Source organism: Triticum urartu, chromosome 5A (genome assembly GCF_056163025.1).
Source record: "Triticum urartu cultivar PI428250 chromosome 5A, HENAU_Tu73, whole genome shotgun sequence".
Taxonomy (NCBI): Eukaryota; Viridiplantae; Streptophyta; class Magnoliopsida; order Poales; family Poaceae; genus Triticum; species Triticum urartu.
This window is the reverse complement of record NC_141877.1, coordinates 639,083,202-639,099,021: the sequence shown is the minus strand read 5'-3', so window position 1 is coordinate 639,099,021 and position 15,820 is coordinate 639,083,202. Positions and strand designations below refer to the sequence as shown.

The 15,820-nt window shown below is 42.9% G+C and overlaps 1 protein-coding gene across 1 annotated transcript; it reads right to left on the bottom strand.

Annotated features, from left to right (window-relative positions):
* Positions 1 to 525: 525 nt before the first annotated feature.
* Positions 526 to 4,357, bottom strand: LOC147973631 (uncharacterized). Its single transcript, XM_087522163.1, has 9 exons — positions 3,997 to 4,357; positions 3,859 to 3,911; positions 3,422 to 3,481; positions 3,030 to 3,107; positions 2,595 to 2,724; positions 2,312 to 2,364; positions 1,536 to 1,700; positions 1,217 to 1,442; positions 526 to 1,131 (listed from the first exon to the last, which is right to left on the bottom strand). Exons 1-8 carry the CDS (start codon positions 4,289 to 4,291, stop codon positions 1,296 to 1,298), a joined length of 981 nt encoding a protein of 326 aa, XP_087378289.1. The 5' UTR covers positions 4,292 to 4,357; the 3' UTR covers positions 526 to 1,131; positions 1,217 to 1,295.
* Between the last annotated feature and the right edge of the window lie 11,463 nt (positions 4,358 to 15,820).

Here is a 15,820-nt window from a genome sequence, read left to right as displayed (position 1 = left end):
GAGATGGTAGTTCGGGATATTTTCAACCGGTTTGGATGGCGGTCATGTAATAGGATAGGCAATTAGTTTACCTATTTATTTTTAGCCAGCCGGTTGTGGCATCTTTTCCTGACTAGTTTGTGTATCTAGCCTTTTTAAGCTCTGTGTGAGCTGCATTTTCCTTCTATCAACTGGAGACTTTGGAACCTTGTTGACACCTTTTGTTATTTGGTTAATAAGATGGCCGTATGCATCACTCTGATGCAGAGGCCGAGAAGCCCCCCCTTTTCGAAAAAGAAAACTAATTCTTCATATCAGCATGTTAAACTTTATCTCATTGACTGGTTCCTTTCTCGTCAAAAACTCTCAATAGTGACGCCTTTACTGACAACGCATGATCAACACGCGGCTGCAGTAACCTACCGCTTAGAGCATCTCTAGCAGAGATCCACTAAAAATCCCAAACCGTAAAACCAGCTTGCGGTACCCCGAAACTGGTTTTACGGGTTGCAAAAGCTTCAACCTGAACAGATCCCCTAAACGATATTGGATAATTAAAAAATATATTTCACGCGAGAATTTGTTCGAGATCACGCGTCAGTTCATCACAAACACAATGCGCACGAAAGGAGACGACTTCATCGAACATACCGAAAGGATTACATACTAAGAGACTTAACTCTAACCCTAGCTCACTTGCCGTAAGCGAGAGGTAATGCTTCACGGCCTACTTGCGCAGCGCCACCACCAGTATAACAATTATGTAGCCGTGTAAGAACCTGATGTTGAACAACAACATTACACTGGCAAAAGACTGCAAACTGTGGCTGGCTTTGATTCAGCTCAGCCGCGGCACGAATCGGTCGTTTAAACAGCAGGAAAAACAAGTTGTTACCTAAAAAAACAAAGGGATGTAACGCGCGCTTACTAATCAGCGACTGAACTTGACACTTTGCAACACTATCAAGACATGGAATGATGAACGGCAATCAATAGCAGGTCAGCAGGACATGCCAAAAATTGTAGCGTGCTGTTCTTCAAGCTTCTGGAGCCAGATAGACTACCTTCCCCACTGCAATTCCCTCCTTGGACATGTGAGTGCTGCTATGATATGGTACTTCTTCAGATGCAGACAGATGGCCTTATGTACACCTTGAGCAAGTAACAATTCAACGATTAACATAATTCAAAATAATCAAGTGTACGGTATGTACTGGCTGCAGCAACTACTTACTACCTTAAAAGGACCGTGGAGGGAGGAGACAGACAAAGTTGTAGAAGCAAGTAAAGGTGCAACCAGAAGAAAACGCACATCCTCACGCGAGCTCGCAAGGCACCCATTGTTTCACTCTTGGGCTTAGCTCGCTAGGAACCGAGGTTGACCACTCCTCCAGGTCTGGAAGGGGACCCGTCAACGCGACGTAGTTTACACTCTCCTTCTCCGAAAGTCTCTTCCAGTTTAGCTGCGATATAGGGTCGTATCATCAGCAGGACATCATTTCGCACCAACAGTCGAAAATATATAGTTTCAGTGGTCTGGTAACTATTACTCTTACCTGCCCAGGGAACGCGGAGCACAGAGCCTTGATTGTAGGATTCTGGACCCAAGACGAAACACCCGTGTCAGCAGCAAGAGATACGGGGGTATCTGCTCCGCCGCAGTTGACCATGATTCGACCATCTGGCATGAGCTTTTTTGCAATCTCTAGCCAAGTTTCAGCCTGTGACAATGTTGACATTACATTAAACCCAGCGCAAATCAGAGTGTACTATGTAGTTTGGTGAATGAAGTAAATACTCCATACAAATATAGCACCCAAGAACTTACAAATCTCAGAAGTACGTTTTGTCATAAGAATACAAAAGCTTTATATAAATTTAGTTTGGTATAAGCATCATATCAGAGTATTCTTGAACACACCAATGTTTCCTCGAACACGAGAGTTGCTAAGGTTGCAAGAAGTAGCTAACTTTTGTTAGCGTCTCCCTAGAGCAGAGATCCTCGAGGTCCTAGATCACTTTTATGCATTTGCATGTGCTCTAGTATTTACTTTGGGATGTGTAAGCACATTTTCTACGTCGGTAAATTAAATACCAGACTGAACTGAGTTTGTGCACTCATTAATACAGCATGATAACAGTTCAAATTCACAAGCACAAAGATATTTGTTGTGGAGCTATGGTGGTTCCTGCATGCTATACCATATAACAATATGACTCTGATGTGTTCCGGAAGGAGCACGAGGTAAATATATATAGTGAAAAATACAAACGAGCCATGGTAGAAATAGAGAATAATAACAAATGAATTAAAAAGGCATGGGATATTTACTTCTTGTAGCTGAGGTAAGACTTTTCCATCAGCAAATAAATCAACAACAACGCCTGCAGGCATGAGCAAGGTACCGTCAGCCTATTGCAAGTCAGTTCCCGAAACTGAAAACTTAAAATGCTTTGAAAAGCTAATTAAAGGCATTCGAAACACTAACATAATAACAGAGTCTAAAATTTATTACAGATAATTATTGAAAAACTGATTACTAAGAGCATGTCATAATTCAATTCCAATAAGGCAGTAAGACATGCATTATGTTTGCATCAGATCAGATGTTCACCAGCAAATCCTCCTTCAACTGTAGCTGATGGGGAAAGTGCATCGCCTATACGCACCGAAAGTGAACCACCTAATTCCGTGGTCTTCTCTAAATTGGACATACCAAAATAATCCCTCGACAATTCAATTATCTGTCATGAAACGATACAGTTTTGCAGGGATGTCAGTTAGGAAAATATAAACAGATGGCTGTATGATTGCGAAAAGCAAAAATCTGAAGAAACGAGGCTGAAAAACATGAATAGTTGTAATAGCATAACCAGTCACACAATCCTGGTAATGCAAGTGTGCTTGAAATAGCATAACCAACATTACAAAAAATTAATGCTCTTCTGACAAGTTTCCAAGACTGCTGTATGACGAAATTGGAAAAATTCTGCAGACTTAAGTCATGTGATCAGTAAACAAATGAAAGGACAGTGAGAACAGTTTTCACCGTCGGATCAATCTCCCATCCAATAAGTTGTATCCAGGGCCAAACTTCTAGCATCATATGTGCTGCTGTCCCAGCACCCTGAAAGAAGCATGTAGAGAAGAAATGAATCACATCTGCAAGTGTGTGAAGAGCTAATTATTTAAATAAGGAGCGCTATGAGCCTATGACACTATGTTGCTTGTGTAAATAGATCACCTACTGTTCTTACAAGGAATTGTGATGCACAATACTCTATACAGACTCATTGCAACTTGTGGAATAGAGAAGTACTAGTGTGTAAAACATCTCCTCAACTCCCCCTAAGCATACTATAGGATGTAATCCCAGAAGCAGCTTCACAGAAACAATAAAGAACAGGAGTATAGCTGAGAAATGTCAGAGAAGGGGTTTACCAAACCTAGAAGTGCAACAGGACCACGTGGAACAACGGGAGGTAGGCTGACGAACTCATCCTGAATGATAGCAAAAGCAAACATGTTATAAGAATTTACATCCAATAGCTGCTTTGAGCAATTGAACACGGTGTTGGAAGACGATTAAAACATTTTTTCTGTGCGATAAAACATATTTCCGGGCGATGAAAACATCGGCCGTGTAAAAAATCCAGTTGGATAAAAACATCGTTTCTGTTCCCATACCAAAAATTTAAGATTGGAGTGCATTTCCCATGGTAACAGCCATACTGGCAACATCGAGCATAATGGTCCTAATGCCTACCAGGTGCTCGATAATATGCTTATAACAATTGTGTACTCATACATGCTCAGGTCACGGATGGTAGAGCATTAATCAAAATGTCGTCTCATCTAAATTCTGTTCAGATACCTACCCAGTAGGAATTGGTCCAGGCACTCTTCTTGGGGAGAATGCTGTGGACATTCCCTGCAGGAGACAGAGGTCGAACGCACTGTATTCAGATTCAGAAACCAACTCGACCCAAGTCTGCCGAGCAAGCGGTGACACTTACGGCTGGGGTCGAGGACGAGGTAGCGGTTGGAGGGCGAGTCGATGACCATGATGACCTCGTTGAAGTCGCTGCGGTTGGAGGCGAGGAGCACGAACTCCTCCTCCTCCCCCTGCTGCTCGGGCTCGGCGGCTGTGGCCGCGACCTCGTCGGGGGCGCAGCGGAGCCGAGCGGCGCGGCGCGGGAGGACCGCGAAGCCGGCGGTGGAGCGCTGCTGCTGGAGCTTGGCTTGGCCGTGGCGGTGGTGGTGGAGGAGGAGGCGGGGCGGGGACAAGGTTAGCGGCATGGTGGCGGGCATTGCTAGCTGCTGCGGGATAGAGCTCGTTGTTAGCCGTTGATGCAGATGACGAGTTTACCCACACATCAGCGGTGCACTGTTCTCGAAACGCCAGCCGGCCTGTCAGCGTCAGCGTGGCGACACTGTAGGATATCTCGCCCTAAACATCTACAGTTACAGGCCGGCCCATTGCGTCTCCAGCACGATAGGCGGCAGCGCTGCAAATTAGTTGGGAGCCACTAGTTAACGAGCGCTTTTTTGGGAGACTCACAACGATTAGCATCATTTGACATGCTCTCAGCCATTTGTCACGTGTCGCGCTTTGGGCGCTTTTTTTGAATTTTTTTTTATTTTTTCGCACGTGTTTTCAGCTATTTAAACAGCTTTTTTCTGATTTTTTTGACGTTTTGGTTTTCCATCTGTCTTCCTTAGCTTTTCGATCAAATATTTTTTTAAAATTTTTTACGCCAAAAGAAGCGTTTTTTTCTTCCTTTTACGAGAGTCACGGTTTTGCTTTGGCGAGAGTCAAGACCGAGCCTCTCGGAAACGGGAAAAAATGCGTTTTCTGTTTTTTTCCTTTCGCGAGAGTCACGGTTTTGCTTCTGCGAGAGACACGGTTGTGCTTTCGCGAGAGTCACGGCCGTGCCTCTCGGAAATGAAAAAACGTGTTTTTTGTTTTCTTTCCTTTCGCGAGAGTCATGGTTTTGCTTCCGCGAGAGGCACGGGCGTGCTTTCACGAGAGTAACGGCCATGCCTCTTCGGAAACGAAAAAAAATGCATTTTATCTTTTTTTTTCCTTCCGCGAAAGTTACGGTTCTGCTTCCGCGAGAGGCACGGTTGTGATTTTGTGAAAGACACGGGCATGCCTTTTTCGGAAAGGGAAAAAACCCATGCTCCCGGTTTGGTTTTTATTGGCCGATTTTTTCGTAAAAAAGTTTGTCAAAACCTATCAGCATGGGATCTAGTTTCGAATATCTCGGCGCGAGAAATCTAACGGTGAAGACGGTTTGAGATTTGAACGCAGAGATAATACGTTTTGAATAAACAGATCAACGAAAAAAGAGAAAAGTTCCAGATTGCGACAAGTAGCGCGTTGCATGTGCACTACTTGTCACAATCTGAGATGTTGGAATGATCTTTGCAATGAGTACTCCTTAACTAGTAATTTCCAAGTTAGGGAGCCACCATCGGGTTTGTGAAAATAGTATGGCGCGATCTACTTATAAAGGGAAAAAAGCCGATTTTTCATTGGGTTCTTATGTGTTTTGTTTTTCTTTATTTTTCTTATTGGCTTGTTCGTTTGTTTCTACATTCTCACATTTTTTCTTTATTTATTTTAACTGTTCTTATTGGGCTTTTTCTTTTCTTTGTTTTGCTTCGATTTCCTTGTTTCTTTTTCTGTTTTCAATTACATTTTTCTATTCTTTATTTTTCGTCGGTTTTGTTTTGTTCTTCATCTGTTTTCTCTTTTTGTTTTCCCTCGGGATTTCACTGTTTTTATTCATATTTTTCATATATATCTAATAAATTTTTGTAATACACGTTTAACATCTTTTAAACACAAGTTTAACATTTTCTTGAATAGATGGTCAATGTTTTTTTAACATATTTCAAATCCTTTATTAATATTTTTTCAATACATAGTCAAAAAATTTATCTATACATTTTAACATTTTATTTAAATACCTGATTAACATTTTTCAACTAAATGATTAACATATTTTTAATACATGATCAACATCTTTTTATCTGCATTTAACATTTTTTAAATGCTTGATTAATAATTTTGTAATATTTGTTTAATATTTTCCCAAATGCTTTATTAACATTTTCATATACAATATTAATTTTTTTGTCATTTTTTAATAAAAGGTCAACATTTTTTCTGTATACATTTAACATTTTCTAAATGCTTGATTAACATTTTTCAAATACTTGTTCAAAATTTTCCAAAATGCTTGATTAACATTTTTATATACATGATCAAATTGTTTTGCCATTTTTTAATAGATGTTCATTATCTTTTCTACAGACATTTAACATTTTTTAAATGCTTGATTAACAATTTTTAAATACTTGTTCAACATTTTTTCAAATGCTTGATTAACATTTTTATATACATGATCGAGTTTTTCATCATTTTTAATACATGGTCACATTTTTCCTATACATATTTGACATTTTCTAAATGATTGGTTAAAATTTTTCAAATACTTTTTCAATATTTCTTCAAATGCTTGATTATCTTTTTTATATACATGGTCAAATTGTTTAATTATTTTTTAGTAGATGGTCAATATTTGTTCTATACACATTTAACATTTTCCAAATGCTTTATTAACATTTTTCGAGTACTTGTTCAAAAATTTTCAAATGCTTGATTAACATTTTTTAAATACTTGCTCAACATTTTTACAAATGCTTGATTAACATTTTTATATACATGATAAAAAAATCTTCATTTTTTAAATACATGGTCAATTTTTTAAATACATGGTGCTCAACTCCATATATTATTTTCCAAAGATATTTGGGTATCCTATGATGTTTGAGTATATCCGTTTTGTCCTATGGGTTAATCGTGATCTTGGTTGGTATGAGTGTATATTTTATTTATGGTGTTGTCCTACGATCCCTTCTTGTCGCGCAAACGAAGGGGTCTCTGTTGTAGGGTGTTGCAATATATTCATGATTCGCTTATTATCGGTTGCGGGAGTGATAGAAACCTAAACACGGATAAGTGGGTTGTTGCATATGGGAGTAAAGAGGACTTGATACTTAATGCTATGGTTGGGTTTCACGACCTTAATGATCTTTAGTAGTTGCGGATGCTTGCTAGAGTTCCAATCATAATTGCATATGATCCAAGTAGAGAAAGTATGTTAGCTCATACTGTTGGAAATATGCCCTAAAGGCAATAATAAAATGGTTATTATATTTCCTTGTTCATGATAATTGTCTATTGTTCATGCTATAATTGTATTATCCGGAAATCGTAATACATGTGTGAATACATAGACCACAACATGTCCCTAGTGAGCCTCTAGTTGACTAGCTCGTTGATCAATAGATGGTTACGGTTTCCTGACCATGGACATTGGATGTCATTGATAACGGGATCACATCATTAGGAGAATGATGTGATGGACAAGACCCAATCCTAAGCATAGCGCAAGATCGTGTAGTTCGTCTGCTAAAGCTTTTCTAATGTCAAGTATCTTTTCCTTAGACCATGAGATTGTGCAACTCCCGGATACTGTAGGAATACTTTGGGTGTGCCAAACGTCACAACGTAACTGGGTGACTATAAAGGTGCACTACGGGTATCTCTAAAAGTGTCTGTTGTGTTGGCACGAATCGAGACTGAGATTTGTCACTCCGTATGACGGAGAGGTATCTTTGGGCCCACTCGGTAAGACATCATCGTAATGAGCTCAATGTGACTAAGGGTTGGTCATGGGATGATGTGTTACGCAACGAGTAAAGTGACTTGCCGGTAACGAGATTGAACGAGGTATTGGGATACTGACGATCGAATTTCGGGCAAGTAATGTACCGATTGACAAAGGGAATTGTATACGGGATTGCTTGAATCCTCGACATCGTGGTTCATCCGATGAGATCATCGTGGAACATGTGGGAGCCAACATGGGTATCCAGATCCGCTGTTGGTTATTGGCCGGAGAGTTGTCTCGGTCATGTCTGCATGGTTCCCGAACCCGTAGGGTCTACACACTTAAGGTTCGATGACGCTAGGGTTATTAGGAAGATTTGTATGTGATTACCGAATGTTGTTCGGAGTACCAGATGAGATCCCGAACGTCACGAGCAGTTCCGGAGTAGTCCGGAGGTGAAGATTTATATATGGGAAGTCATCATACGGTCACCGAAAATATTCGGGGGTATACCGGTATTGTACCGGGCCACCGGAGGGGTTCTAGGGGTCCACCGGGAGGGTCCACCTGCCCCGGAGGGTCTTATGGGCTGTAGGTGGAAGGGAACCAGCCCCTAGTGGGCTGGGCGCCATCCCCCCTAGGGCCCATGCGCCTAGGGTTTGGGGGGAACCCTAAAGGGGGGCGTGTTGGGGAACGTAGCAATAATTCAAAATTTTCCTACGTGTCACCAAGATCAATCTAGGAGATGCTAGAAATGAGAGAGAGGGAGTGCATCTTCATACCCTTGAAGATCGCTAAGCGAAAGCGTTACAAGAACGCGGTTGATGGAGTCGTACTCGCGGTGATTCAAATCGCGGAAGATCCGATCTAGCGCCGAACGGATGGCGCCTCCGCGTTCAAACACACGTACAGCCCGGGGACGTCTCCTCCTTCTTGATCCAGCAAGGGGAGAGGAGAAGTTGAGGGAGAACTCCGGCAGCACGACGGCGTGGTGGTGGAGCTTGTGGTATTCCTGCAGGGCTTCGCCAAGCTCTACGGAGGAGAAGGAAGAGTTGGAGGAGGAGAGGGCTGCGCCAGGGAAGGGGTGCGGCTGCCCTCTCTCTCCCTCACTATATATAGGGGGAAGGGGGGTGGAGGAGGCGCCCTAGGGTTCCCTAGGGGAGGGGTGGCGGCCACAGGGGAAACCCTAGATGGGTTTGGGCGCCCCCACCCCTAGGAAACTTGCCCCCCAAGCTAGGAGGGGTGGCTGCCCTAGGGGAGGCGCCCCCACCTCTCCACGTTACGTGGGATGGGGTGGGAGGGGCGCACAGCCCCTTAGTGGGCTGATGCGCCCCCTCCCCTTGGCCCATAAGGCCCCCCAACGCTTGCCGGGGCCTCCGAAACACCTTTCGGTCACGCTGGTCGTCACCCGGTACTCCCAGAACAATTCCGGACTCCAATACCCTTCGTCCAATATATCGATCTTCACCTTCGGACCATTCAGGATTTCCTCGTCATGTCCGGGATCTCATCCGGGACTCCGAACAACCTTCGGTAACCACATACTATTTCCCATAACAACTCTAGCGTCACCGAACCTTAAGTGTGTAGACCCTACGGGTTCGAGAACCATGCAGACATGACCGAGACATCTCTCCGGCCAATAACCAATAGCGGGATCTGGATACCCATAGTGGCTCCCACATATTCCACGATGATCTCGTCGGATGAACCACGATGTCGGGGATTCAATCAATCCCGTATACAATTCCCTTTGTCAATCGGTATGTTACTTGCCCGAGATTCGATCGTCGGTATCCCAATACCTCATTCAATCTCGTTACCGGCAAGTCACTTTACTCGTTCCGTAACACATGATCCCGTGGCTAACTCATTAGTCACATTGAGCTCATTATGATGATGCATTACCAGGTGGGCCCAGAGATACCTCTCCGTCATACGGAGTGACAAATCCCAGTCTCGATTCATGCCAACCCAACAGACACTTTCGGAGATACCTGTAGTGCACCTTTATAGCCACCCAGTTACGTTGTGACGTTTGCTACACCCAAAGCATTCCTACGGCATCCGGGAGTTGCACAATCTCATGGTCTAAGGAAATGATACTTGACATTAGAAAAGCTCTTAGCAAACGAACTACACGATCTTGTGCTATGCTTAGGATTGGGTCTTGTCCTTCACATCATTCTCCTAATGATGTGTTCCCGTTATCAATGACATCCAATGTCCATGGCCAGGAAACCATAACCATCTATTGATCAACGAGCTAGTCAACTAGAGGCTTACTAGGGACATGTTGTGGTCTATGTATTCACACATGTATTACTGTTTCCAGTTAATACAATTATAGCATGAACAATAGGCAATTATCATGAACAAGGAAATACAATAATAACCATTTTATTATTGCCTCTAGGGCATATTTCCAACAGTCTCCCACTTGCACTAGAGTCAATAATCTAGTTCACATCACTATGTGATTGTAATGAATCCAACACCCATGGGGTTTGTTCATATCTCGCTTGTGAGAGAGGTTATTAGTCAACGGGTCTGAACCTTTCAGATCTGTGTGTGCTTTACAAATCTCTATGTCATCTTGTAGATGCAGCTACCACGCGCTACTTGGAGCTATTCCAAACAACTGCTCTACTATACGAATCCGGTTTACCACTCAGAGTCATCCGGATTAGTGTCAAAGTTTGCATCGACGTAACCCTTTACGACGAATTCTTTTACCACCTCCATAATCGAGAAAATTCCTTAGTCCACTAGTTACTTAGGATAAGTTCGACCGCTGTCATGTGATCCATTCCTGGATCACTCTTGTACCCCTTGACTGACTCATGGCAAGGCACACTTCAGGTGCGGTACACAACATAGCATACTGTAGAGCCTATGTCTAAAGCATATGGGACGACCTTCGTCCTTTCTCTCTCTTCTGCCGTGGTCAGGTCTTGAGTCTTACTCAATAATCACACCTTGTAACACAGCCAAGAACTCCTTCTTTGCTGATCTATTTTGAACTCCTTCAAAATCTTGTCACGGTATGTATTCATTTGAAAGTACTATTAAGCGTTTTTGATCTATCCTTATAGATCTTGATGCTCAATGTTCAAGTAGCTTAATCCAGGTTTTCCATTGAAAAACACTTTTCAAATAACCCTGTATGCTTTCTAGAAATTCGACATCATTTCTGATCAACAATATGCTAACAACATATACTCATAAAAAATTCTATAGTGCTTCCAATCACTTCTTTGGAAATACAAGTTTCTCATAAACTTTGTATAAACCAAAATTCTTTGATCATCTCATCAAAGCGTACATTCCAACTCCGAGATGCTTACTCCAGTGCTTAGAAGGATTGCTGGAGCTTTGCATACTTGTTAGCATCTTTCAGGATTGACAAAACCTTCTGGTTGTATCACATACAACCTTTGCTCAAGAAAATTGTCGAGGAAACAATGTTTTGACATCCTATCTGCAAGGTTTCATAAATAATGCAGTAACTGCTAACATAAGTCCAACAGACTCTTAGCATCGCTACGAGTGAGAAAGTCTCATCGTAGTCAACTCCTTGAACTTGTCGGAAAACATCTTAACAAAAAGTCGAGCTTTCTTAATGGTGACACTTACCATCATTGTCCGTCTTCCTTTTAAAATCCATCTGCACCCAACAGCCTTACGACCATCAAGTAGTTCTTCCAAAGTCTATACTTTGTTTTATACATGGATCCTTTCTCGGATTTTATGGCCTCGAGCCATTCGTCGGAATCCGGGCCCACCATCGCTTCTCCATAGCTCGTAGGTTCATTGTTGTCTAGCAACATGACTTACAAGACAGGATTACGTACCACTCTAAAGTAGTACACATCCTTGTCGACCTATGAGGTTTGGTAGTGACTTGATCTGAAGTTTCATGATCACTATCATAAGCTTCCACTTCAATTGGTGTAGGTGCCATAGGAACAACTTCCTGCGCCCTGCTACACACTAGTTGAAGTGACGGTTCAATAACCTCATCAAGCCTCCACCATCCTCCCACTCAATTCTTTCAAGAGAAACTTTTCCTCGAGAAAGGACCTGTTTCTAGAAACAATCACTTTTGCTTCCGGATCTGAAATAGGAGGTGTACCCAACTATTTTGGGTATTCTATGAAGATGCATTTATCCGCTTTGGGTTCGAGCTTATCAGCCTGAAACTTTTTCACATAAGCTTCGCAGCCCCAAACTTTTAAGAAACGACAACTTAGGTTTCTCTAAACCATAATTCATACGGTGTCGTCTCAACGGAATTTCGTGGTGCCCTATTTAAAGTGAATGCAGTTGTCTCTAATGCCTAACCCATAAACGATAGTGGTAATTCGATAAGAGACATCATGGTATGCACCATATCCAATAGGGTGCAGTTATGATGTTCGGACACACCATCACACTATGGTGTTCCAGGCGATATTAGTTGTGAAACAATTTCAACAATGTCTTAATTGTGTGCCAAACTCGCAACTCAGATATTCATCTCTATGATCATATCATAGACATTTTATCCTCTTGTCACGACGATCTTCAACTTCACTCTGAAATTACTTAAACCTTTCAATAATTCAGACTTGTGTTTCATCAAGTAAATATACTCAGCATCTACTCAAATCATCTGTGAAGTAAGAACATAACGATATCCACTGCGTTCCTCAGCACTCATTGGACTGCACACATCAAAATGTATTACTTCCAACGAGTTGCTTTCTTGTTCCATCTTACTGAAAACGAGGCCTTTCAGTCATCTTGCCCATGTGGTATGATTTGCATGTCTCAAGTGATTCAAAATCAAGTGAGTCCAAATGATCCATCTGTATGGAGTTTCTTCATGCATATCTACCAATAGACATGGTTCGCATGTCTCAATCTTTTAAAAAACGAGTGAGTCCAAAGATCCATCACCATGGAGCTTCTTCATGCGTTTTATACCAATATGACTCAAATGGCAGTGCCACAAGTATGTGGTACTATCATTACTATCTTATATCTTTTGGCATGAACATGTGTATCACTACGATCGAGATTCAATAAACCATTCATTTTAGGTGCAAGACCATTGAAGGTATTATTCAAATAAACAGAGTAACCATTATTCTCCTTAAATGAATAACAGTATTGCGATAAACATAATCCAATCATGTCTATGCTCAACGCAAACACCAAATAACAATTATTTAGGTTTAACACCAATCCCGATGGTAGAGGGAGCGTGCGATGTTTGATCACATCAACCTTGGAAACACTTCCAACACATATCGCCATCTCACCTTTAGCTAGTCTCCGCAGCCTTTTATTTTGAGTTACTAACACTTAGCAACCGAACCGGTATTTATTACCCTGGTTGTTGGGGATATTACTACTGGGCGTAAACCGGCCTAGCTGGGCCGGATTAACTTCGTCAGTAGTTAAGTATGTTAAACCCCGAGAAGGCAGATAAGGGCTAAAGGCCCATGGTCGGTTCAAGGCCTGTAGCTGTAAACCGGCGTTAGTAGTTAACTTGTATTGTAAGTTAGGAATAAGTAGAGACCAAACCGGACACATCTATGAGCCGGTATTGGGACTGTGTAAACCGACGGGCATCACCCGTGTATATAAGGGGACGACCCGACGACGGTTCAAGGACAAGAGACAACAACTCGAGACATAGGCGAAGCTTGTTTGCTCCCTAGTCATCGAAACCCCATCAATTCCATCACAACTAGACGTAGGCTTTTACCTTCATCGAAGGGGCCGAACTAGTATAAACTCTCCTGCGTCCCTGTGTCCACTTTAACCCCTTGAAGCTAACCCGTCGCGATGGCTCCACGACTAAGTCCTTTCTCTAGGACATCTGCCGTGACAAAACCACGACAGTTGGCGCCCACCGTGGAGCGGATTTGGCTATTCCTGATCCGGAGGCTCAATTGGTGGCAGCTCTTCATGTTATTCCGGATTGGACGCTTCCTTACCTGGCGTACAAGAACCGGGGCGAGTTACCAGAGGATGAGACTCTGGCCCGACAGATAATCCGGCGATCCAAGTCCATGACTATTATCAACGGCGAGTTGCATCATTGCAGTGTGTCAGGGGCATTTCAACGCTGTGTGTCTCCTAAAGAAGGCCGTGAAATTTTGCGTGAGATCCACGAAGGAGATTGTGGTCACCACGCTGGTTCAAAATCTCTGGTGGCTAAAGCGTTTCGCCATGGCTTCGATTGGTTAACTGCTCATGCTGATGCGGAGGATCTGGTCAGACGATGTGATGGTTGCCAAAAGTTTTCAAGACGTGCTCATGTACCGGCTCAAGAATTGAGAATGATTCCAATTACTTGGCCATTTGTGACTTGGGGGCTGGATATGGTTGGGCCTTTCAAAAGGTCCAAAGATAAGAAGACCCACCTCCTGGTGGCGGTTGACAAGTTTACAAAGTGGGTGGAGGCAGAACCTGTTAGCAAGTGTGATGCGGCCACGGCGGTTCAGTTCATCAAAAAAGTGATTTTCCGGTTTGGCTTTCCACACAGTATCATCACAGATAATGGTACCAATTTGTCCAAAGGTGCCATGAAGGATTTCTGCGAACGGGAGCACATCCGGCTCGATGTTTCATCGGTGGCACATCCACAGTACAATGGTCAAGCAGAAAGGGCTAATCAAGAGATCTTGAGAGGCATCAAGCCCCGGCTTATGGTTCCTTTGCAGAGAACACCGGGTTGTTGGGTAGAAGAGTTACCATCTGTGTTATGGAGCATCAATACTACACCCAACAGATCAACAGGATACACACCGTTCTTCATGGTTTACGGAGCGGAGGCGGTTCTCCCCAGTGATATCCGCCATGATTCACCCCGTGTGGCGGCTTATGTTGAAGCGGACAATGAGACAGCACGGCAAGACGCTTTGGACCTGTTGGATGAAGAACGTGACATAGCAGCTCCCCGCTCGGCGATTTACCAATAGGATCTTCGTCGTTATCACAGTCGCCGAGTCAGAACCAGAACCTTTCAGGAAGGAGATTTGGTGCTTCGGCTCATCCAAGATCAGACTGATATGCATAAGCTATCCCCACCTTGGGAGGGGCCTTTTGTGGTCAGCAAGAATCTGCACAACGGGTCATACTATCTGATCGATATTCGAGAGCATAAGGACTCACGTACATCAGAGGAGGAGACGAACAGGCCATGGAACATAGCTCATCTTCGGCCTTACTATACCTGAGCCATTGGCTTTACTTATGTACATATTACGACGATGTATATATTATGATTAAATATAATAAACCAGAACCTCAGCTAAAGCGGGGTATCTGTTCTTTTACATCATGTGTGGTTACACGGAGTTGTTCTAAAGCGGCCTCCGGTTTACCCCTTGAGTTAGCTTTTTAAAAGCATCATGTTATATCACTTGGGGGTTTGGTTGTGTCCGAACCAATACAATACCTCTTGATAGGCGAGAGCCACCCGATCACTTGGGGACTTGGTCACGTCTGAACCAGTCATGCCTCTTGATCGGCCTAAGGCCACAGAATAACTTGGGGGCTTGGTCGAACCCGAACCATTGCCATGCCACTTGATCGGCATAAATGCCACGGTTTCATTTGGGGACCTGGCTGACTAGAACCATAGTTACACCTATCGGGAGCTTGGTCGTGTTCGGCCATGGTAACGCCATCTGATCAGCTCAAATAAACCCTTTTTGCAAACGGTTTTGTCATTGCCTTTGCTTCACACTTTTCTTTGAAAGGTATTTCTTTCTTTTTATTGCGTTTTTTAAACCGACAAAGTTTTCAACCGGTTCACACTGTGAATTGACGGAACACGGTTCATTTCAATCCAGAGACTATTTGCCCAGTTTGATCTTTTTTGTTAACATCCTCTTATGGAGTAACACGGTGTTTATTATAACCCGGCACGGTTTACATGGTAAATCGGCGTCATATATATATGGGAGCTGCTATCTCCTCCAACAGTGTGGGTTTATAAAACTCCGCTTCAAGATTGGCCAAGCCAACTTCACGCTCAACGGTGGCAGGTATTATGTATCTCAAAAATTTGGTCATATACTTAAATTTTTTTCCGGATGTTTTGATTTCATGTATGCAGACATCATATTCCGCCTGATGGTACAACCGTGATGGCGCT

Coding starts and splice junctions, on each gene's coding strand:
- LOC147973631 (XM_087522163.1), bottom strand. CDS start 4,291: ATGCCCGCCACCATGCCGCTAACCTTGTCCCCGCCCCGCCTCCTCCTC. Junction 2,365..2,594: donor AGTTGAAGGAGGATTTGCTG/GTGAACATCTGA, acceptor TCATGCCTGCAG/GCGTTGTTGTTGATTTATTT. Junction 1,443..1,535: donor GCTCCGCGTTCCCTGGGCAG/GTAAGAGTAATA, acceptor CCTATATCGCAG/CTAAACTGGAAGAGACTTTC.